At 42.5% G+C, this 24,852-nt stretch overlaps 1 protein-coding gene across 10 annotated transcripts in view; it reads left to right on the top strand.

Moving 5' to 3' along the window:
- Positions 1-2,723: 2,723 nt before the first annotated feature.
- NCAM1 (neural cell adhesion molecule 1) overlaps positions 2,724-24,852 on the top strand; it is a 75,968-nt gene continuing 53,839 nt past the window's right edge. For 6 of the 10 annotated variants that reach the window (XM_071726791.1, XM_071726790.1, XM_071726784.1 and 3 more), the window contains exon 1: positions 2,850-3,038. In XM_071726791.1, coding sequence (XP_071582892.1) covers positions 2,987-3,038 — 52 coding nt within the window. In that variant the 5' untranslated portion in view covers positions 2,850-2,986. Of the gene's footprint in view, positions 3,039-24,852 lie in introns of all 10 variants that reach the window. The other 4 variants (XM_071726792.1, XM_071726783.1, XM_071726787.1 and 1 more) reach the window with 2 other exon arrangements.

Here is a 24,852-nt window from a genome sequence, read left to right as displayed (position 1 = left end):
TAACTGATTTAATGTTCTTTACTTTGACACATACTTATACTACTGTCTTGCAAGTATTTTGCTGTTTTGTTGATTTTTGTAGAGAAGATGGCTAAGACTTCATAGGTTGATCTCAGTTGCAGCTTTTAAAAAGTTCTATCTTGTAACTTGTATAACTTCTTTGTTCAGTATATAGACCCATGCACTCCTGTGAGCTCTTATTACGAGTGCTAGAAATGTAATTTTTACAAGGTAGCTGACTATCTAGATGGTCTTTATAGTGAATGAAAAGAAATAGACACTTGTGTGAGGCCTCTGGGAAGTAGAACTAATTCTACAAACTATTTCTGACAGTGCTAATACCAGCATGACAACTCAGTTTCTTCTGTGTAGGAAATGATGGAGCATTAATCTGCCTGAATGCAAAAGAGTTTATCCAAGTGCTCAGGGCAGAGACTCAGAAATTCCCCAGTGCCAGGAATCCAGCTGGTCGAGCTGGTATTAAAAAAACAAAACAAAACAAAACAAACCACAACACCCCCTCTAATGGAAGCATCTTTTGTTATCCTCTGGGCTACTTTTTATAGGGCAAGCTCGTTGTGAAAGTTGATGGCAAAGAGAGGGGAGACCCAAGGAGAAGCAGATGGCTCGTTGCTGCTTCCCCACATTTGTCAAGCAGCAGTTGAAAGGATGGAGAAACAAGGTGGGAATCTTGCAGACCTGCTGATTTGATGGATAACAGGGATCCTACCTTTCTCCTCTACAGCCACAAGTTCATTGAACTTGCTAAGCTCCTGTAATAATTGTAGTCATTGCACTGTTTATGCTAAAGGGAAAAGTATATAAAATATATAGAGAAATTGACTCTTTTCAAGTTAAAGGATACTGTTTCTCCTGAAGTTTGGTTGTTTATTTTAAATCTGAGACAAATATTCTCAGTGAGAGGTTGGTTTTCTGCTCCAAAGTCGCCTGAGCTGTGCAATCTGTCTGATGTGAAAAACTTTAATATTAGCATCTTCCTGGATGAATGACCTTGTGTTACGGGGGGAATGCAGAGTCCAAAGAATGCAAATCTGCAGAAGAGTTGGGGATTGGTGTGAACTGAGAGAGCAAGAGGGAGGAACAGCACATGGCATGGCTGAGCAAGGTTGCTCTCTGCAGATAATCAATCCAATATGAGGCCGTGGGCTCAGAGGAGCAGGGGAGGCATGTTTTCAATCACTGTGCAATAAGTGATCTTGTTGTTTCTTTTAGGGACGGATTTTTATAAAATGGAAAGGGGGAAGGGATTTCTCAAACAGAAAAGGATAAAATAAAAGAATATGATCTGGCCTGGACTGATCCTTCAGAACACTTCACAGCAAAGTACTGGAGTGGATTGACAAGATTACATTATTGTTGAAATGCTGGTGTTGAATTGTGTTCAAAGGGTATTGTTTCTGTAAGTAAGATATATTCTGACAAAATGGTTTCTATTTGGCAATGTTCTGCTAATAAAGTCTCTGTGTCATTAGAAGTCCCTACATGTTCACAGCTACTCCAGGTATTTTGAATTTCATTTTAAAATAACTACTATTAGCCAACTAAGCCAAATTATTCTGCATGCTATGACAAAGGTCTACTTCAGTTGAAGTGCTTCTCTCTGATACTCATGAAATGAAAACACAGTCTGCAGGCTATGCCTGAATAACATTTTAATTTTTTTTAAGAACTTTCTCCCCATTAAAGCACAGATCCCAAAGCAAGAAAACAACGTAAGGAGGGTTCTTAGAAGTTCCTGTAATTTGGGAATGTTCTGGAGCATCCCCGTTAAACCATAATAATGTGAAAAAGCCAGGCTTTATTGTTTGTAATGTAAACCTAGTTGAAAACTGACTTTTCACCATTGCCTTTTTTCTGTACACCTGGTACAGAAGCTGTGTTAACTTTGATGCCTGAGTGCCCACTGCCTCTCAGATCTTGAAGGAAGGAGAGATGCTGCTGGAGGTGGTGGTGTAGACAACAAGCTAATTGACAAGGTATTCTGTATACATACACAAATAACTCATTAAAACGGCTTTGATGCACCCAGTGTGTGGGCTGGGGGTGGCTGGAGGGCTGGTGCAGAGCTATGCCAAGGGAGGCCAAGCAGAAATGGTTCAGAAGTGGGCAGAGCTGGGGCTCCAACAGAGCATCTCTTCATCCACGCTTCTTCCCCCGGCTTTTGTGACAAACCTTGGCTCTGGCAAAATGGTGCCTGGAAGAACCTCCTGGCTCGGGGATTCTTGCTGAGCACGTTCCGTGGTTTCTGAGCAAGCTCTGGCCCCCTTGTGCAAAAATGCAGAAAAGCCCAGGGTAGGCACAGGGATGGCTACAGCCGCCTTCCCTTTCGCTCTCTTTGTTTCCCACCTGCAGGTCTGCCCTGGAGCCGGCGGGGCTCTCCCTTCCCCGCTTCCCGCACGCCGGGGAATTGCTTAATTTCACTTTTTGGCAATAAAACCAGCGCCGAAGGGGCCCCTCCGCCGCCCTGCCCCGAGCCTGGGGCGGTTCCCCCGCGGCTGGGCACGGGGCCGCTCCCGAGCCGGCTCCGCGTTCCGTACGCACCTCCAACCCCTCCACCCCCCTTTTCCCTTACACACCCCCAACCACCCCCTGCGCGGGCTGCGCTGCACTATTTGCGGCGTGCGCGGGTGGAAGAACACGGCGGTGCCATCCGCCGCGGAGAAGCCGTCGGCGCAGGGATCCGTTCCGCGGTGCTGAGGCCTGTCAGTCACCGCGGCGGCGCCGGGACGCGGCCGGGGCGGTGCGGGGAGTACGCGCGGTAACGGAGCCGGAGCGCGGCCGGCAGCGGGCAGGAACGGCGAAGGAAGACGAGAAGGGGGGGGAAAAAAAAAAAAGAAAAAAAGGAAAAAGAAAAAAAAAAAAGGGCGGGGGGGAAAAAAAAAAAAAAAAAAGGAAATACAAAAAAAGAAGCGAGCCGCGTTTCTTCCGAACTGCAGGAAAAGGGTATTTCACTGAGCCGGCTGCGATGCTGCCAGCCACCCTGCTGCCCTGGACCTGGGTTTTGCTCGGAACCGCAGGTACGGCCGAAACCGGGGCGCTGCCCGGGGCTGGGGCGGGGTGGTGCCGGGACCCGGTGGGGCGAACAATGGGGTCGGGCGGACCCTGCGCTGCCGCGGGGCTTGCGGGAGAAGGAGAAGGGGGGGGACGCAGACACAGCCCGTGGTGGGGTCCCCCCTCCCGGCCGCGCCCGGTGTGCGTGATGGGGGAGCCCGGTCGGTGCACATTGTTCGGTGAAGGTGGGAGACGGAGGGGAAAGATGGCTCGGGCTGTAGTAATTTGACAGAAGAAAGCGGAGAAGGGGGGGGTAGGTGAGAAGGGCGTGAACGAGCGGCTGGCTCTGCGCTCCGGTGCTGCCGTCCGCGGGTGCGGCCGGGGGGGAATCGCTCCCCCGGGCTGGGGTTTGATTGTGCTGCGAATCCCAGACAATGGAGATGGGGAAAGAGGGAGGCGAGCGATGCAGAGGGGATGCTACGTGCGCCGTGTTAATGGTGTCGCCGTGCGGGAAGGCGCTGGATTGTCGTTGTCGCGTCGGCTTCATTGTGAATATTGGGGATGCTACTGCGCTACGCAGCGGTGTCCGCTCCCCCCCTCCCTCTCCCCCCTTCCCTCGTCGCCGCCCGTCCGCCCTCCTCCTCCTCCTCCTTGCAAGCGGCGCATGTGTGCGGCAGAAATTGCAGCGAGCGCGGGGAGAGAATTGCAATGAAAGGTGGGGGTTAGAGCAGCTGCAAAAAAATTAGGGGGGGAGGGAGGAAAAAAAAAAAACCAACCCCAAACCAAAATAAAACCGGAGTGGCTGGCAGCGCTGTGGAGGAGAAAAGCGGGAGGGGGGCGGAGGGGCTGCGGGGCGGGGGCGCGGACCGCAGCCGTTAAGGGAGCGGCAGCGGAACGCACAGGGGGGGAACGCGAGGGGGGATCGATGGCGGCCGCGGCCAATGGGGAGCGGGGCGGCCCCGTTACCGCGGGGGTCGGCGGCGTTGGTAACGGCCCGGCCCGGCCCGGGAGGCGACAGGTTGCTCGGGTGCGGTTACGGCCACACCTGTGCTGGCACCGCCTTCTCCGCCAGCGAGCCCCGGGTCCGCCCCGACGTGCCGCCCGCCTGTTGCCATCCCTCAGCCAGCCTCCTCGTCCCCAAGCCCTTCTTCTGCGCTCTCCTTAGGAAGTGTTCCCGTTAGGAAGTGTTCCCCGGAGCCTCCTGCACCCCACTCCTGGCTGTGTCGGTGTTTCCTCCCCGTCCTGTCCTACAGCTCGTCAGCCATGCCCCCCTCCTCCCTTTGCAAGCATCCTGGCCTCAAGCACTCAGACTGATTGTCCCTGCTGTTTTTACTTGTCATTGCCTTCTTGTGGCCTCTTCTCAGAGCATCTTTTTGTCGCTACTTCCCGGTCGCTGCTGTTGCTGTCTCAGAACAGCTCTTCCCTGCCCCAAGCCCTGCTCTCCTGGGACACCTCCTGTGCCCTTTTCTCGGGCCATGCAATGTCTCCCAGCTGCTGCTCACCCCTCATTTCAGCGTTGTTCTTAACTTCTCGGTGCCTCCTTCCCATGCTGTTGATCCCTTATCTCCTTAAGCAGTTCCTTCTGCTGTAGGTCTGTGCACTAACACAGTAACCATTGAGAGCTTGTGCCTTAATTCCAGCTCCTGGCATGCTGGGGACCATTGCCACCAGCGTGCTCAAATTTGCTGTTGCCAGATCAAGCCACCTGTTTAACCTCAGCACAACACCAATTCTTGGTGACACACGGCTCTTCGTGTCATAAGCACCTCCTTCTCTTCATTATAATTTTTTTTTTATGAAATACTACTGCTTATCAGAGGGTACATATAAAAAAAAAGTGGGTGGTGGTGGTGTGGTCTTTCCATTTCCAGCACAGGGAAGCCCCTGTAGCCAGCTCTGCATCTGTTTCAGCCACACCCTCTAATCACCATTTCTGCATCCACCCTTGATCTCCTCTATTATAAAATGCCAGACTACTGTCCGTGATTCCATTGCTGTTGCCTCTCTGACACATTCACACAGGCTTTCTCAGCTGTGGGAGGGAAGAACAAAGCTTTTTTTTTTTTTTTTTTTCGGGGAAATTGATGGGAGTAAGCAAAGAAAAATTATCTGCATATCATCTGTTGCCCCACTCAAATACGTGTTTATCCAATAATAATAATTATAAATGCGTAGGGTGCCTAGGGAGCTGCACAGCTGGAACTGGACTGTTAAATCAGCACAAAATGGAGAACACAAAAACCAACTAAAATATTAAAAAGCTAGAACAAAGCAGCAGCACTGTTTATGGTAAAAGCAGAACCCCAGCACATTAGTTATGCTTTCCACGCTAAAGGATGCTTTGGTCTGCTAAAGCTTGTACCCTCTTTTTTTTTTCTGACCTTTCCATAGTTTGTGATCAGAGAGAAAGACCACTGCCTTGGGCTTTGGAAGAGATGATGGTGAAGGAGGTATCAGTGGAAAAGGGGGAGAAGCTATGATGGTGATAATAAAGAAACCCAAACTACATCTTTACAGTGGTTTAAATGTAAGAGGAGGCAGGAGAGAGATGCTCATTAGTGAAGAGTCCCTGAGGAGGCTGTTTGGGTGACAGCTACGTGGCAGGTTCAGAACAAAAGTGTCTTTACATCTTTCAGGATAATCCCATGTTTTGTATGTATTCCTGTGGCCTCTGATTGTGATGATTTATTTAATCAACTATTAAACCATTCTGTTACAACTTAGAAGCTGATTTATAGACACAGCAGATGGCACATTTCCTAATTTACGTCTTGAGAACTGTGGTTTCGTAAAAGAGAGTATTTTGGTATAAACTTTATCCTCTAGATGTATGAACTTGAGAAGTCCTGACTTGACTGTTAGTTTTTTGGGGAATGATTTTTTTTTTTTCTTTTTTTTTATGGATGGGAATTGGTCTTTTTTTTGTCTATTTGTTTGAGGTGGTTTTTTTCTTAGTTCGGTTGGGTTTTTTAGGACCTTTAACATAATAGTCATTTAATGAATACCCAGGGTTGTGGTTGCTCTCCAGACTGAAAGTGCCTTCACTTTTTTTTGACTCATCTCCAGAAACATATTTTAAGGATGGACTTTTAAGCCATTTGGCATAAGTGATTGGTTTCTTGTTAATAGACAGTGGCATGGGGTTTGGTTGGTTGTTTTTATGTTGTTGGGTTTGGGTTTTTTGTTGTTTGGTTTTATTTTTTTGTCTTTTTAAAAATATAAATATTTTCTTTAGTCTTATTTTGCATAATCCAATGGATTTGCCTTAACTGGCTGGCAGGAAAGCAGAACCAATTGATGGGGGAGGAGGAGGGGACACTGCATCTGCTGCCATCAGTCTTCAAGGAACAGGAAAATAGCTTTAGTATGAGACAAAAGCACATTTTATTTTCTCATGTAAAAGGCCATCCTGCGTGTTTACCCATTTTAAAACACAGCTGGTGATAATGTTTATATAGAGAATGTACAGTTCTTGGGTGTTTCTTGTTGTTGTGTGGGGTTTTGAAGAGCTGTTTTTTCAGGGCAGGGCGAAAATGCTTCAGGAGGATTTGATCTGTCAGTAACAATTCTGTTGTGCTCTGACTTAACAACCTGAGAATAGTAAGGTGGATATTTCCTTCTGTGGAAGCAGGCTGGGAGAAGCTGTCTTTGGGAGTGTGTATCAGAGTTTTCATCCAGGGAACCGTAAGAAAAATCCAAGTAGGAGCAGTTATATTATTCCAGTGGAGTGGAAAGATGGGGTCTTTGTTGTTGTTACCAAGATCTGGAACGCGAGATGAAATAAGTAAAGCGATACAGCTGTAAATGTAAAAGTTTGAAAACAATCAGGAAACAAGATCCTGCCTTTTGTCTTCCTACAATAGCTTTCTGTTCCAGGGGGACTGTCTGGGGAGAAGAACTGTGCTGAGGGTGTGTCTGTCCAGAGAACTACAGCTCCCAGGCATCTCCCCTCTGCTCAGAGCTCTGCTTTGCGCATGTTTGCATGGCACTCAATGTCTCGGTCTTTATCAAAACACCCTCGAGCCCTGGAGGGAGAAAAAGAAAAAAAAAAAAACAAACGAAAAAAAAAGAGCCACCAGACAAATAGACTTTGAGACATTAAAATCACAGAATCAAATTTGAAGGTCAGCTCTGTGCTGGCTCTTGCTTCTTTTGTTTAGGAAAACACATTACCATCGTTAAAAGCCTTTGGGGATGCAAAGGGATGTAAATGAGGTGGGTTTGGCAGTGCCATTATGCCCTTTCAGCTCCTGGTGTTGCAGCTGCTCATTAGGAACGTTCCCTTTTGAAGTTACCCGGAGAGCCAAATGGCAGGACAGGCGGAGAGGTTCTGTGTCTGTCTCTGCTCAATACCACAATGAGATCTGTCAGGGTACAGTATAGGTGCCTAAAGAAAGTGGAATTGATAAAAATGAAGGATAAACTAGAGATGAAAATATTTTTTTTCCGCTTAGTCTGAGTCTTACAGCTTCCACTCTACATGTCTAAGCTGGTGATGAGATGGGAGATAATTGTTATCCTTACAGTGAATCATAGCTGGAGCTCCCAGGGAGAAATGGAAGAAAAGAATGTCACAAAACACATTGGGGTGTATGAGTGTAGGTAATGATGTGTTGGGAAAGGACCAAGGCTACCTGAGAGCTTCCAGTACAGCATTTTTTGGACCTCAGCATGGGCTTTGGCAGTGGATGTTGCTTTTATTTTGCAGCAAGCAAATATGTAGTAGAGGTACTGTGGCAAAGCTATGGTTTGGACAAATCTAGAACATCAATAGCCTGAGTCCTGCTGACTTCAGATCTTGAGGCAGCTGCTGTTGGAATAGCCAGCAATGGAAGGTTTCTTCTGCTAAACAAGTGCAAATTGCTTTAAGATACCAAAGGCCTTCTCTGAGGGAGCAGCAGCTGCATGGGGTATATTCACATAGTGCTGTATAACAGCTGGATGAGTTACCCAGGTCCTTAAGCCAGCACTGAAAAAGTGAATAATTGGTAAGGACATCCAGTAATCGTTTAGAGCTGCATACCTGCAGGAGGAAGAAGGGAGAAGAAGAAAATAAGATGCTTGTGCCCCAAGATCAGTGTATCTCAACTTTACATTCACAGCGAGGCCTCAGATTTAAAAATAAAGGGGAGAGAGAGGGGTTTTCAGCTTAAGTCTGTAACTCACTTTTTCTGCAGGGCCGGTTCTGTGTTGCTTCCCTGTCCAGATAACCAAGGTGCTAAAGATCTGCAAGGCTCTGACTGTCCACAGAAGGCAGCAATGAACTTGGCATCACTCGGCTTGAAGCCAGGTCACAGAGGGACCCAAAACCAGGGAAGAGCAGAAACTGCTCCAGCAGCTGTTTCTGCCAGCAATTTATAATAGCAGGGATGAAGATCTGTAAATCTGATACAGTTTAGGCTAGAGGCAGTAATGTAATTTGTGTCCTAGCTGGTCCCTTAGCTATCTGCATCCTAGATCTTATGGTAAGACAGCTACAGAGGTGGGCAGGGTGTGCCATGAACACTGGGAGCTGCCTCAGTACAAACTTGGTAGAATGATGTGGAAAATAACTTGGAAATTTCTTGAGATGGTTAATTTCTTGGGATAGAGAGACCATTTGATTTATTTTGACTTAAAGCAAGTGTCCATCCTTATCAGTTTATTGTTTGCCAGGAGAGAATGCATAAAAAGAAAGTCTTGACTGTTTTAAGTGTTCAGGAATCATCGGCGTCACAGTATCTTGAATAAAAATATTTTGAAAATGAAAGATCCTTTCCATAGAAGAGTCCTGGCTGAGTTGTACATAGAAAGTGTAGTTGGCCAGGTGACAGGTTATAGAAAATAGTGATGAAAATTTTATACAATGGAAATAGAAAGTCAGTGTCCCTGTATCTGAATGGGCTTTTCTGGATGTTTTACATATTGAACTTCTCGTCTCAAATGTAACTATAAAAATAAATCTATGAATGTTACTGGAACTGCAGTGTATTAATACAGGTGTTAGTTAATTGCCCCAGAAATTAGTTTGCAATATTAAAGAAAACAAGATAGTTTGCAATAAGACACCTAGGTGTTTTTTAAAATTAAAAAATGCAGGCTTTTGTAGTGGGTTTTAAATGCAATCTTTTGAAGAAGAAGATTGATATGCATTAAGGATTCAAAAATTTAAATCCTGTTTTTTTTTGCAGTGCCTTCATAGCCAGGATAATCACGGCTGCATTTCAATATGATACAAAAGATGAACAGCCAATTTGGTGGTGTTTACACAACACTGGCAAATTGGTCTTAATGTGTGGTATTATTGCATAATCTTATGTTTAAAATAAACAGGGGAAATAATTGAAGAAACCTCAGAATTTGGAAATGCTTGTTGGTGGTTCTTCACATCCCACTAAAAAGCCCTCTGTCTTTGCATATTAATCACTCTTTCAAAGGAAGTTTGCCTTATTTGCATTGTGCATGCACTGAGGAGTCCCATAGTGTGCCTGAGGAGGGAAAAAAAAAAAAAAAAAAAGAGAGGAGGGAATTGGAATTGTTGTTCTCAAAAGGGTTTTTATTCCATTCAAGTGGAAAGGCTGAATGCAGGAGAATTAGCACAGTGTTTTGTGGCAGAACAGCCCCATTGGGTCATCGGGTTTCATGGGGAGCAGTCCTGGCTTGTAAGGAGTCTGAGCACTGGGGTAGGGTTAGGAGGGGACTGACTCATCATGGGTGATGTCATCTGCAGGATGCAAGATGCTTGTGATTAAATGTACAAATACTCTGTGGATTGTTGAGCAATTAGGGTGGAAAATGAAATATTGGTGAAATGCTCAGGGTTTGCCTTTTATGAACACAGCGGCCAAAGCTCCGCTCCTTGGTGCCTTTGGAGAACGTGTGGAAGAGGTAAAGATGGTAAAATTTTTGAGGTTTTTGCAATAACAGTTTATCTGCATCACCCCTCTGCTAATGTGGTTTTGTGTTGCTTCACCTGTTCCTTTGGAGCAATGTGAGGTGATGCTAAAGGGTCTTGCTGCCTGTCCTGTTCTGGCTGCAGAGCCAGGAAAAATGAGCTTTTCTGATACCTTTACATCAGCCAGGAAGCTGTCTGACAGCTTGAATAAATCTCCAATTTTTCCCCCATATTTTGAAACTTGAATTTTTGGGGTGGTAGTAGAGATGTTTCAATGAGTGATAGCTCTCACATTATTTTATTTTTATATTTATATTTATATTTTATATTTTATATTTATGTACAGGAAAAAAAGATGTGTGTGTAAATAGTAGATCATAGTGGGAATTTTATTTTGAGAGGAGCTGTGGCACAATGAATGGGAATACTGCCCTGCAAAGCCAGCTTGGGATTTGTGGTGTTTATGAGCAGCATTATCAACAGCTTCTGTTGTAAGCACGGGTGAAACCTAATCCTGTGGTGATGTTTCTGCTGAAGATGGAGAAATAAAGGCATCTGTTGGAGGAAGAAACTGCACTCCATACAACTGATATAATCGCTGGACTTCCCAAATCCAAAGATGTTATCAGATGTTTGTGTTTAGTCAATATATTGAGCTCTGCTGTTTGCTGAAGCCCTTGTTATAAATCTGAGAGTTTCCTATTAATGGGAAATACACAAGGTTCCAAGTGAAGTGAGCTAAAGCAGTGGGAGGTTCAGAAGCAGCTGTCCTCTGGACTAAGGACTGCAAAAAAATCTTGTATTGATGTGCTGGCTGGTGTAAGGCTCATTTCATCCTGAAAAAGTCCTTCCAGAAGTCAGTAATGGGAACAGAGCTTTTGGTGGGTTTGTTGTTGCCACCTGTAATACAAAATGGTAGCATCTTGCCTTAACAGAGAGTTTGCTGTTGTTCAGGAGGAATTCCTGGGTAAATTTGGTGAAGCTTTTAGTGCAAGAAGACAGGGAGAGCATCCTGCTGATAATCTGTCACAGGTTTTTGTATTCTAGAACAGAGAACAGTTGGTTTATGACACGTGTGCCAGTCCATCTATCCTAGGGTAGAAATGGAGATTTTTTCAGAATGTATCAAAGCTTTGCATGGCCTTGTGGTTACTTTTACCTCAAGCCATCTCTACAATACATTCTCCATTACTTTCCACATTTATTTTCTTCATATCTTGATATAAAGCCCATTGCACTCCCAGTGCTCAGAGGTTAAGTGTAGTAGTAACAACTGATCCATACAACTGCTGTTGGTGTTACTTTTCCATCTGTGATGCATGTTAATGAGAGCTGTCACTGCATTGTAGTGCAGGCTGTGGCTTTGTGATGATAAAACAATGCCCTTAGCACAGTGCACTCTGTGTCCTCTTTGAAAGCCTTACAACCCTTTTTACAGCATCTCTCTAGCTGTGGCTATAAATAACAGTTTTCTATGTGCTTAAAACTTCCATTCTTTGGAGTTCAGGATCTAGCATGCAAAATGCATGCTCACACTGCTGGCTAATTATCATTTTTCATGAATTTAATTTTGTGCTTTTGAATCTCTTAATACTGAAAGAAACACTCATCAGACACTTGTGTGTGCTGTTTTAGAAAAGTATAATCAACAGCTGCTTGTCCAAGGAACTTATTAAATTATTATAATTCACAATTCAAAAGAACAGACTACTGTAACCAGGTTTCAATTGTAGTGTTTTCAAAAGATAATCTCTTAGAAGTATAACCTGCTTTTAAGGGTTGTGAACAAACATTCAGAATTACTGCTCCCCTGAATCCTTTGGAGGTTAATCTCTTAATGATCTGTGGGATGCAACTTGAAGGTGTTTGGCATTTATTATATTCTCCCTAGTGGCTCCTCTACGTTAGGAAAAGGCCCAGGTACATTGGAATGCTATTGAGAAAATCAAATGCAAATATGTGTTTATTGTGGACACTTATTCTGCAAGAACCAAGAGATTTCTTGTGGGTTTTATTGTGGAAGGGCTTTGGCCAGTCAACTCTGTAATTTTATTATTTCTTTTTATTTCTCTCTAAAATTAGTATTTTGTCAAACACTTCATTTGTACAATCGAATTTGGAGTAGTTTGTACTTTATGGACAGAAATAATGCCAAGAATGGAGAGTTACACTGCATGCTTGTGATTGCATTGAGGAAAAGATTGTAATTTTCTGCTTCAAGCTAGCATGAATGTTAGCTCCAGATTAGGGCTGTAGTGTGAAATGTTTCTCTTTAGTAGAATAAAAGTTATTTCATCTAAGCACTTGGAAATGGGTATGGCTGCTGGGAGGATGCTTTTTTTAGTGTAAGTTTATTGGTCATTATTTGCTTAATGAGTGACAGTCATAGGAGGTGGGTCCTGCACTGGGATGCAGAAAAACTGGGGAAGGACTCTGCTTTTCAATCAGTGGGATGGAAGTTGTGGAAATCTTTCTTACACCTGCTGAAAAAAAGAAGGATTTAATTGAAAGAGAGGAAAAAAGTAGCCTTATGAGATAAGCTTATTTTTTTTCCTGCACAGGACTTGCCTTACTACTGACATTAGAATTCCTTCCATCTGTTGTTTCCAGGAGTGATTTGTTGTGCGTGGTTACATAGGGAAAATGTGTATATACAGTGATATTTTTCTTGCTCTCAGGTCCTTTAAATGGCAGCACTGTTAGTATTTCAAACACTTAGTCCAACGTTTTGTGGTGCTTGACACACATTTTCCTCTGTTGTAAGAATGAAAATGCTCCTCTTATTACCACTGCACATCATCAAGTAATGCATTAAAAAAAACCTCACACCTGTCTGATTTATTTTTATTCAGTTTCTCTGCCAGAAGGGAATTTGCTGTGCATTGAAGTGTCTTAATTGGACCCCTTTTATTTAAATAGACATTTTCTGTAGCAGTTACGTTGCCATTATTTTGCTAAATAGACATTGAATATTCAAGTTTAAAAGGTGCTTTTTATACTTGGAGGAAAAGCTGTTGAGACAATATCTGAAGTGTGTTTATTTTGTATTTTTCCTGTAGTTTGTGCATAATCACAGGGCAAACACTTGAAATATTTCTCTTTTTTTTCAACTACAGTGGGTTGTGTCTGCTTATACAATGAGAGAAACAAACATTTTAGATACAATCTTCTTGGTTTTGTGCTTGCATCATCCTATTCTTCAAATTAAAACTTGTGGTAAATGCCAGAACTCTAATGGCTGTGTTGTCCTGAAAATAGCAATAAATGAAAGCAGTCACCCTCTTTTTCCCAGGTACACCTAAATTTCTGGTATTGTCTGTGTTTTGTAAATGTTAATCTGCAAAGCAATCAGAGTATGATCATCTACAGAGGAAAGTCCTCATGTATTCTGATTTCAAAACTGATTTTGCTTTAAAATAGACAGTCTGTATCTGGAGAATACATGTTTTATGAGAATGGATCTAGATTTAAATGATACCATAAGCCAAATGTGTACCAAGCCCTTGCAGTCTCTGAAGATCAGCTTCTGTTGTGGCTCTGCAGCTCCTGTGGGCAGTGTCTGAGAATGGTTTGTGTCATTTTCAGAAGCCTCTGTGTATTCCTGGTTGCTGTTTCTCATGAAGCTAAATTGGTCCACACCAGCAAGACTTGAGATAAAAATAGCAGATCCCTCCCTAACTTATTTTGTGTGTTAATGCACTCTGTTATTTCTGTGTTTCTGCAACGCCTTTGGTGTGGAAGTGCAGCTGTCATTTATTATTTACTGGGGCATAAAGAAATACCTGCAGAGACTACAAAATAAAGAATGAAGCTCCTTTTGTTATCAGGTGGAGGTTGCAGGGAGTAGTGGGAGCAGAAGAATTTAGGTGAAGTGGTGAGTGAAAGCAATGCTGCTGATTCCCTTGGAATGTAGCACTTTAAATGGATTAGAACTAAAAATACCTCTGTCAGATCTGGCATCAGGTCCGGAAGTGTCTCTGCTTTTACATAGTGTAAATTTAAAAAGATTTCCTCACTTGAGCTAGGTGATAGCATTTCCAAAACTGCTGGAAAAATGGGTACAAATTGATGCAATATTTTTTTCCCCTAGAGCAAACATTTTTGGCCTGTAATTGCTGCAGCTATTGGAATTCATCTAATGATGTATTTCTGCTGATGTTGAAGAGGTTTTGTTCTTCATTTGTTGCTTCTTCAGATTTCTACAGGTTGAGGAGGACCCAAGTTGATGCTGTATTGGGGTATCAGCTGTGTGTGCTGCAGGGAAGGTCCTTTGAGTTGTTTCTGCTTTCCTTTAATTCAGATGTTTATAGAGGTCATAAATTAAAGGCTTCAGAAAAAGAAAAGTACGATTTGAAAGCTCTGGTCCAGGTGAAGATTTTGAACTCCACTAGGTGGCACCAATTTATTGTTCTGTTAATAAAGTTGCTTTCTCTGGAAAAAACCTTCAAATGCAGTTTGTGACAAATGGTTGGTGGTTTTTACTCTCAGGAGAGGAAGCATAAAGGAGGTGCTGGTCAGTAATATTCATCTATTTATCTTGTGTATACGTATCCTTCATGAGCCTGGGCTTTTTGAAGTGCAGAAATGAACTGGTATTTTGGGTAGTATAGCCAAATCATAAGCTAATTATTAAAATATTTATGCAGTTATTTCTTTTGGCATTATCTTCCCAGTTCTAGCTTTTTTTTATCCTATTTGCTTAAATATTCCCTGCTGAGCTGAGGTGGATTATGATCAGACAAGTACTAGATGTGGTTGGCATCAAACTTATTTCAGTGTGATAGTGCTGAAGGGCATTGAATGTGACACGAGCAGATTTTATTCCAGCACTAAGGGTAGAAATGGCTGTGACAGATACTTTTTTTTTAAGTTGATACACAAGGAGTTCTCAACATAGATTCTCTGGGTTGTGCTAAGCCAAGCTCTATGAGCTCTGTACAGAGCTGACAGCCTGATCAGAGGAGCTGGGCTGCTGTGTTCCCTCTCCAGCCTTGAAAATGTTATTCTGAGAAGGACAATTGGAATAGTCTTTGACTGGCTTAACACTCAACCAGTTTTGCCTTCTTAAAAGAAATTTCCTTTTGCAGCTGGGAGAATGTATAGCTGGGACAGAGAGTTTTGCATGAGGTGTAGGTGTTGTGCTGATTACACTTGTGGCAGGGTAGAAAATGAGCAAATTAGCTCACTATAGCTTGAGCAGGCAGTCACTTTATTGCTCTTGTCTTTTTTTTTTTTTTTTTTTTTTCATTGTCTGTGCTTTGATGGCATTGTAAATGCATGAGTCTCATGTGGACCTTGGTTTCAAGCCAGTAGGGGAGATTTTTCAGATGCTGTATGAGAATAAATTTTGAATAAGGCTTTGTTCTACCAAACAGAACCTTATTTCTTCATCTAATCTTGTTTTCCATCAAGCTGAGGGGGAGCTATAAGCAATGTTGCAGTTTTGCCTTTGTTGATTTTAAAAAGCCCACCAGTTCTGGGTTTAATCTGGTGCCATGCCAGAGGAGTGGAGCTTCTCTTAGGATTTTTGTCTGAACTGAAGAGCTCTTGTGCTTGGAGAGGACATAAGGTCCATCTCCAGTTGCCTCACTCCATAAAGGGAAGGCTAAGAAATGCCATTGCCTCTTTCTTCTGGCAAGTGATCTGGGAGCAAGTGGTTTCCAAAGAAAAGTGGTTTCCCATTTTTGCTGTTGTCTGTACCCACTTTTTGTCTGGCCTCTGCTTGAAGGGATGAAGTCTTCCAGGAGAACCTGGAGTCTCAGAGAACATCTGAGAGTGAATATCCAGCCATTTATCAGTGAATACCCAGCCATTTAGCAGTGAATATCCAGCCATTTATCAGTGAATATCCAGCCATTTAGCAGTGAATATCCAGTAGCAGTACTGGAGATGTTGAATGGTTTGTACCATGAGGGTTCTGAACCTGTAAGGAGATGTTTCCATGGGCAGAGGTTTATTTAACCAGGGCAGACACTGCAGTGGAACTGCAACACGTTTTTGTTTAGCTGGCAATCTGCCTGCAGGCATTTGTGGTTTGGGTACTGTGAAACAGTTTGATTTATGTGCTGATGCTCTTTGTCTGGTTTAAGGTTTGTTGTGGTGGATTTTTTTTCTCTTAAACTGCAGATTCACTGGGTAGTCTGGCTCATAATGCATAATTCAAGTTATCTTTCACCAAAGTACACTGCAGTCTGCACAGGCTCCTCCCAGGGAAATTGACAGTGTTTTGAAAAAGTATTTTTTTTCCCCCCTTGGTGCTATTAATTTTTAAATAAATTTGTGTGCTTTAAGAATTTAACCCTTGAGGAGGCAGTTGGTGATATGTTATGGCTTTGAATTTTATGCTTGTCCCAGTGGTGCAGTTCTCATTTTTAGTGGATCTCTGGCTTAAGGACACAAGGATTTTCCTTTGGATTAAAATGGCACATGGGTAAATGCTGCAAAAATGTCACGATGCAGTGTTTTCAGACAGTATGTAAAAGGTATGAGCTGATCAAGTGTTAATTGTTAGAATCCTATTCAGGCACACGTTGCCAAGAATTTTACAGAATTTGTGGGAAGTTGTTGCATCAGTAGATTTCCTAGTGAAATTTTCCACTGCCATTTTTTTTCCTCTTCTTCACCATTTCTGCCTTGTTTCCTGCATATTGTTCAGCAATTGGAAGTTTTGGTACGTGGATTGTTAATAACTCTCCTACCCAGGGTGGGGAATGGTCCCTGTCTGCTCTCTGGGGCTGCTGGGGACTGGATCCCTGCTGTTCTTTGGACACAGCACAAACCTCATTGTAAATTAGCCTAAAAAAGGGAATTTACTGAAGCGTATCCGGGTCTGTTTGATTTGTTGTGTCGGGATAATCAATCAGGAGTGACAAGAGGTGGGCAGGGACATGGGCAGGGCAGGGGGTGAGCAGGCAGCCCGTGAGTACAAGGTCTGTTCCCCAGAGCAGAAGGTGCAATAGTGATTTATTATCTGACATTCTTTGAAAACATATGGAAAATACCGGGCTTATAAATTTCCAAGGGAAATAATTTTGGAAGCAGTCTTTGCATGTGTCCTTCCCCCCTTTTTTGCATCCTTGGGAAAAGTGGAACAGTTCAGTCCTGCGTTGTTATTGAAAAGAAAGTTGAATGGTGGTGAGCTGAGTCCTGAGCTGGAGAGCATGGGTGAAAAGTCTGCAGACAATCCAACATGGACCTGCTAAATAATAAATAATATAAATAAATAAATAATAAATATAAAAAATAAATATAAATATAAAATGTAAAAATAAAAAAATAAATATAAATATAAAAAATAAATCTAAATAAATAAATAAATAATAAATAGATTGGAAAAGTGTGAATAAACCAGGAATGGCTGAGAACTACAGTGAATTCTGGGAGTTATGCATAACTCTCATAGTACAATTTTCTTTTTTAAACATGATAGCAGACAGTAGCAAGAAGCTCTGAAGCCACTGTGCCCATGTACAGTAATTCCACATTTCTGTGCTGCATCATGGTTTGGTTTTGCTTGTTTGTGGCATTTTTCAAGGTGACTGCTAATTTAGCCTTCATTCTTGTGTTACTTTCATGTTGTCACAAAAGTAAAATACAGTTTTGAAAGTTTCCTTTTTTTTTTTTTTTTTTTTTTCCCTTCAGTCAGTGTAAATGCCAGGTAATTTTCATCCTCTACAACTGAAAAGCAACTGCTGCTGGATTTAAGGTCCTGGCAGAGCAGTGTGGGCTGCAGGTGATTACAGCACAGCTCAAGTGGGACTTGAGGGATGGATTCTGTGCATTTCCTCCTTGGTGTAAGCATCAGAGAAAGCCACGTGTCTGGGCTTTGTAATATGTTCATCAGCCCCTCCCAGAAAATGATTTTACTAAAAAAATTATTCTGATTAAAAACTGCAAATCACCCCCTATATTTACCCGGTCATTAACTTTTTTTTTTTTTTTTTTTTTAATTGTTTATTGTGGTAATTGCAGCTCATTATCTCTGTTCTGATGAAGTAATGGAGGAGGATGTCCCAGGAGGCACTGGCTGATAACAAAATCACCTTCCAAGTTCTGATTCAGAAACAGGCCTCCTGTGTGCATTTTATAATGAGCTTACACAACAGAGATGTATTGTCCTTTACACAAACAATTGTGAGCTTGTACTATTTTGGAACTCTCTGATAGGACAGAATTTTAATTGTCTTTATTTATTTATTTATTTTAGTGTTGCCTTTTCTTCAATAGATACAAAAGGGAAATCATTAAACTAATTATTTCATTATTTGTGCATTAGTGGTACAGTTGCTGCCATTACATTGTTTGTTAGAGACAATATTTGAAACACTTTCAAGAAAGTACAATCAAAGCAGTAAAACCAAGTGTTTACACACTCAGCAGCCTGGTTGGACTTCACTGGTGTAAGACCTGGAAGGCACCTGGGGCCAGGTGAATCAGGGATATCACAGTCCCCATCAGCTGAATATCCTGCCTACAGCTCTTGTTTCTGTAGAGCCAATTTTGTCCTTCATTGTCATGGGAGGCAGTTTTCAAATATTCAGTTAGCAAGCTTGGATTTTTAATTTTTTAAATTTATTTTCTGTTATAAATCTTAAGTAGACAAAATCTGCCTGCAGCTGAGATTCTCAGAGTCTGCTAACTTATGCACCAGGTATTTCCCCCCTTTTTTTATGGCAGCCTGATTGCATATGCATTAAACAGGAGGATGTGTCCACAGATGTTAAGCTAGGGGTCAAAACTGCTTCTGTATTTTGAGCTTATTTTTCTCTCTTTCTGTGAAGACACCTGTGTTCCTAGGGAGTTCAAATGTCAGTGGTGAGCAAGTCTTCAGCAGGAGCAGAGTGCTCTCAGCTGATGGTGCCACTAGGTGTCTTGTCTTGGATGGTTAAAGTGTGGTTAAAAGAAATTAATTACAACTGGAAACAACCTGGAGAGAATGTCTTCAGTGTCAGTGTAGGAGCTGGGTTCCATTCTGGGTTCTGCAAAGTCTGATGCTGGAGCACAACCATTGTTCTCTGGGCATTACGTATCTTGTTTTGCTCTGTCATTTGCTGTCTTTTTGCTCTTGTTTGCCATGGCTTCTCTGTGCCTCTGTCTGTGTAAAGCTGTATGTGGATTCATCTGTCTGTTTGTCCACTGATCTAAAGCATATGTGATGAGGTGGAAGACATTAAGAAAGCTGTGTTGATTGTAAATCATTCCTTTAGATGATAATTTGTCTTAATTTCACATTATTTTACGTTTGCTATTCATATCCTGGCAGAAGCTCTGGATAACTGGCATCCAGACAAAGATTTCTGGATCTGTAGCTCAAATAATTTCTCCCCAAAGATGAAGCTTGCACAGTGAAATTATTACCATCTTCCTATTTGTTTCTCCAACTTCAGGTACTTCAGAATTCTTTGTAGATCTAATTACCCCTCAGACTGGAAGCAAAACCTACAACAGTTTGTTTTACAGTAGTTGAATTTCAGGGAAAAGGATTGGTCCTCTGGAAAGCCAGAGCAGTCTGCTAAGTAACCTTCCTCCTCTGGAACGTGAAGTCTGTGACCAGGTTTTTGGCTTGTCTGACTTGCAGTTGTGGAAGCTTTGCTAAAGGAAGTATTATCTTCCGTGTGCACAGATGATATAAAATGAACATTAAAACACTGTTCAGTACAGATGCCCTCTCACAGAAGTGACATTTCTTGTGCAAGCAAAACCATCGGATGCTGCCAAGGAGCAGAAAAACGGAAATAATGAGATGCCAGCAGCACAAGCTGTGCAGCAACCCATTCAGCTGCCTGCCCACAAAGCACTTCCAGAAAAAGTTAGAGCCAAATCCTAACTTGGCAGCAGTTGCCCGATTTTCACTTAAAAAAAAAAAAATTATTTTAAATTATCAACTCCCGTAGAAAACCTCTGACTGAATTTCCTTGTTCTAAGACTTGTCACAACTGTGCACTTCAGATCTTCTCCTTTTGATGTGAGCAGCCTGGAAACAAGTGAGGTTTGTAATGGTGGGTCAGGTTTTGTCAGTGCTGTGATTTTCCCAACAGTGTGATGATAATGGATTTTTCCATGAGTGGCAAAGCCAGTCCTCATATAGCTTGATTGAACATCAGTCCAAATGGTGGTGTTGAAGGCATTGGGAAATAGAGTTCTACTTAAAAAACTGACAGAAGTTGGTGGCTTTGCTCTAATTAATGTCATGGGGAGGTGAGTGGGGAAACCCCTTCCACTTGTGAGCTGGGAAGGAGCACTGCTGCGTTTTGGGTTTAAAATCTTACAAGGAGACTGCAGAGGTGTCTTGAGACCCCCCCGAGCCTCTGGTTCCTGTAGCTGGAGGAACAGCTGACTCTCCCAGTTTTTCCCTGCTGAAAGGCACATTCCTGAGTGATGAGATGGGTACCCAGGCTGATGTTACTCTCAACCATTATTTTCTCCTGTTTTCTCTGTCCCTTGCCTGGCTGCTGTGTGCATTCTCCAGGGAGCGAGCTGGAGACATAATCCTGGAAAGAGTTCCTTTGTTCCAAGGTGCTGGGGAGCTGGAGCCTTCCTTTGATGTACCCCAGAGAAATGTGTAAATTGTTGTTTTAAAGTGATGGGTGTAGAAACAAAGTAACCATTGACCTTTGGAAGGAGAAAGGATTCTCTTGTCGGAACAGAGGGAGTCTGTTTCCAGCGGGATAATTCAAGTGTTTGGTATTCTGATTTATTTTTACTTGCTATAGATGATGCTCTGTGTGTCTGTGTGGAATACTCATAGGGCTTTAATGTCTTTAAAAAGCTTTCTTGCCATGCCACTTGAGTTGCTGGTTTATTTTTTTTTTTTTTAATTTATCCCTTTCCCCCCTTACTTCATTTAGCACTGTGCACAAGGTATTTTCTTTCTTCTATAATAAGTGTAGTACCATGAGTTGGGCATGTCATAGGAACACAGTGTCAGTGTAATACAAAGAAAAATGGTTCCTTCTTCTTTGAAGCTTCCATAGCTTAAATGAAGGATTTGAGTAGAAACCTGTGCCTCCTGATGCCACAGGATGAACAAGAGAGCCATTAGTAATTACAGGACAATTCTCTTTACAGAAACAATGGAAATATTTAATACTTAACAGTATGGACAAATGAATAAATCAGTGACAACTCTTGTCCCAAATGTGTTTGAGCTGTTTGATTTGTCCTTGGTTTCCTTTGTCCTGGAAAATAAATTATATAGATTTTTTTTTTTTCCTCCCAAGATACATGTAACATTTTAAAAATAGAATCTGATGTCTTTGTATATTAAACACTTTGGTGTTGCAAAAAATATTGGAACTGAGTCAGTGGCTGTGTTGAATTAGGTCTTGTGCATTGATCACTGGCAAAGAGGCGTGAGGAAATGTTTCTGTTTGGGAGATTTTTTTGCCACATTTTTTTGTGTTGCTGCAGATCTCTGGCACTGGTGTCTTTTTGTATCTTGGGAGGAACGCAGCTGCCAGAAGTGATAAGAGGACCCCGGACACGTGGTGCTGGGTCCCTTCCTGCATTCTTTGTGCACGTGAGAGAAGCATTACATCAGTTGGCTTTCTGATTTTTAAAAAAGTCTGGGAAGCAGTCTGGAAGGGACTTGAAGTCACATTGCCTGGTGCCAAAAAACACTGTTTAAGCAGTGGTTCTTTCTGCTGCTAAAGTTGGATATAATCATAGAAAATTGCCGAGCCTTGAAAATAAGGCTGAGGTTTTTCTCTTAGTCGTGTTTTATCTTGTGGCAAAATGTTTTCTTGTGGCTGTTGGTTTAACAGTGCTAGCTCACAGCCCTCTGAAAAGCTGCTTTAAATATCTATGACACTGGTCACTAATACCTTGTGACTTTGATGCAAGTAGATTTTATTTTTATTGATGACCTGTCAGAAATGCAGCAAGGTTTAGGCTTTGTGTGCTCATTTCCATAATGAAGGAAGTGGCAGTGTCTACACATCTTCAGATGTTGGTACCAGAGAAGGATGGTCAGAGGCAATGTCTGTTCTTAAAACATGAAATGGTCCAGTTCAGTATGGAGGAACAGAAGGTGTTGAAGGAGAAGGACTGGAAATAATGTTTTAAACAGCTGTGGGGTGGGGTTTGTACACAGGGTGGGCTCTGTTCATAGTGGAGTCTGCAGGCAGAGCTCTACATTTACAGAAGAGGTGTTTCAACTTCCTGCATTTATACAGGTGTTTATCTATTGTTTTAAAGGCAGATTTTGCTGCACTTAAGAATCAAATAATCCCAAAGAAATCTGTCTTTAACATACAGCAATTACTTAAATAATGGATTTCCTTTGGGCTGGTTCTGTTCATTTGAGGGTGCAGGCAGAGTAAAGGGGCAACTGTTTGCTTTTCACTTTCAGGTCTGTATTTGTGAGACAGATCTGCTCAGCCTTTTGTTTCCTTGGGAACTGGATACCTCCCTAACATGGTTCCCACTTACACTGGGAAGTCCAGATCTTCCTCCTTGTCTTGTTCCCCTGCTCCTGCAGGCAAGTGGTAACTCAGTGCAGGGTCCCTGTGTGTCTGAGTCCTTGCTTGGCTGGAAGTTGCCATCTCTGCTCCTGTCCATTGGATCAGGTTATTCCGTGACTTCAACGCTTTCCTTGGCTTGGTGAAATTTGCTATGAGGGAAGTGATTCCATTTGGAAGATTAGTTTCTGTAACTGCATATTGCTTTTCATTAAAATTTCATGGGGCTTTTATTTAACATGCATTCTAGACTTGTTTATATAGGAGCTGTTGAAAGTAAAGTGGATTAGACCATTTAAGCCACGTATAAACCATTCCCTGGGGACTTCTGAAAGACTGTTCCCTACCATATGTCTGGCCATAATTTTTTTACTGTCTGTCCAGCTCTCCCCCCCTCACTCTGATTGCTCACAAGTAACAGGATTTTTTTCATTTTCTGTAAAATAAATTGGTACTCTTTTCATTTCATGATAACAAACTTGTTCCAGACCTCTCTCCAGCATACTTAGCAGCTGAGTTTCCATTTTGCTTCTTACAGAATGCACACTTTTGGGTCTGGAGTTTTGCCAGTTCTGGTTCTGTTGTGTACAGGAGCTGACACAGAGATTTCCTCATTTGTTCTCAGCTGACTTTGGGGAGGTGTTTCTTAGCTTGGAGATACAAGTTTGTTCAGTAATTCCTCCTCTGTGCTGGGTCTGTACAGCAAGAGTGTTGTGCAGGCTGGTTCTGACTGCTCACTGAGGATGCTCTTTGTTCTCATTGAGTCAGTAGACCAACCCCACATTCCCCATTTTCTTCTATTTCTGCCAGATTGGAAGTAATTTAAAGCTTGGATTTTAGTTTTTGTTTATTCTAAAAGTTTTGCTATGCTTTTTCAGACATAGTACATAGGCCCAGGACTTCATGGCCCTGAGTTTGCTTCTGCTGTGAATCTGACCAGCTATGGATTCTGGAAATGTGCAATACTTCATTAGGGTGACAGCAAAGTTTGACTTCATAGTACAGATAAAACATTGTTCTGCAAACATTAAGCTATATTACAATACAAGGCAGCCTTCCTCTGTCTGTACTGAGTAAAAACCATTACTAATATTTACAACCTCAGACAGGGACTGTACTCAGTTGCATCCTACCCCACAAGCTGGGAGCTGTTTATAATAAATACATTTCATGTCTGTTGTTGGTATTTCAGAATTAAACTTCAGAATTCTTTGCTGAGTTGATAATGAGAATGTAGTCATGGTTATGAAATGGAGCTGTTGGTGATGGGAACACTGCTTATGGCCTGTGCTCTGACTTTAACTTTGCCACAGCTGATCATAAAGCAAGGAAGGATGATGAATGTGGAAGTGGTCTTGCCTCATGATTGGAAGGAACATCCCAGCGTGTTCTTGACTGTCAGTAAGGAAGCACAGAATTCTTCATGCCAGATCTGGAGATAAGATGCCACTTGGCTATTCTGTTAAAATGGCTAAATGCATGAGTGCAGTTCAGTAATAACAGCAGCAGATATTATGTCCTCCTCCATAATAAGGGCTCTGCTCTATGATTTTTCAGGTGGAGATCTCCAGTCTGTGCAATCTGGCAATGATTTACTTTTGATCTGGAAACTGAGGAAAGGGCCTTTGTACAGCTGAGGTGCTTACAAAAGACTCAGATGCACATTTACCCCTGAACTCTCATACTTTTTTTCTGATCCTTGAGCAAGCAGAGAAATGGTAGAAATTCAGAAGCTTGCTACTTGTCTTCTGCAGATGCTTCCTTTTTAATGGAGCAAACCTTTGTTTATGGAATGAGTCTAAGGGCTTGGCACTGGAATTCAGTCCTGGACCAGCAGGCAGTGACCGTGGCTTAAGGGCACAGAGTTCCCATTAGGAAATATTGCTGTACTAAGAGCTAACACTGGTATTCCAGGGCTACCTGGTGCAGGCTGAAGGACAGCTGAGAAAATCCCTTTTGTCTGACCTGTCTGCTAACCAGCTGAGCTTATGCTGAAAGGTTTGGCTGCTGCCTGCCATCTGAGCTTGCTCCCTTCTCCCTTGGGAAGGAGCACAGCTGATGTGCCCATGGAATACGAGTCCAGCTCCTTTATTCCCACGTGATTTAATGACCAGTCACATCGTGTGCTGATAACCATTCCATTTATAACACAGAACAATGCAGGCTGGGCTTGGGAGGGTGTAATTAATGTGGGATTCAGTTTTAGAAAACTGCTGCATCCATTCTGAACATCTTTAATTATAGACTCCAATATGTGGTGTCAGAGAACTGGGTAATTCACTTCTTATTAGAAATGTTCCCATTCCTAAGCAAATATTCATTATTAGGGAAGAAGAGAGAAAAAAGCTGTCAGATGTGAGATCCACTCTGGAATACTGCAGTGGAGACAGAGCACATTGCTGTCCTTCCTGGTGAGAATTCCTGATAGGAATAAAGCCCAGATCATTCCTGCATGCAGCATAATGCTTGGGAAGGAGAATGTGTTCTCCTCTCAGCCTCTTGCATCAA

Source organism: Heliangelus exortis, chromosome 26 (assembly GCF_036169615.1).
Source record: "Heliangelus exortis chromosome 26, bHelExo1.hap1, whole genome shotgun sequence".
Taxonomy (NCBI): Eukaryota; Metazoa; Chordata; class Aves; order Apodiformes; family Trochilidae; genus Heliangelus; species Heliangelus exortis.
Note: the sequence above shows the minus strand (reverse complement) of the source record. Positions and strands in the feature narration are given on the sequence as shown.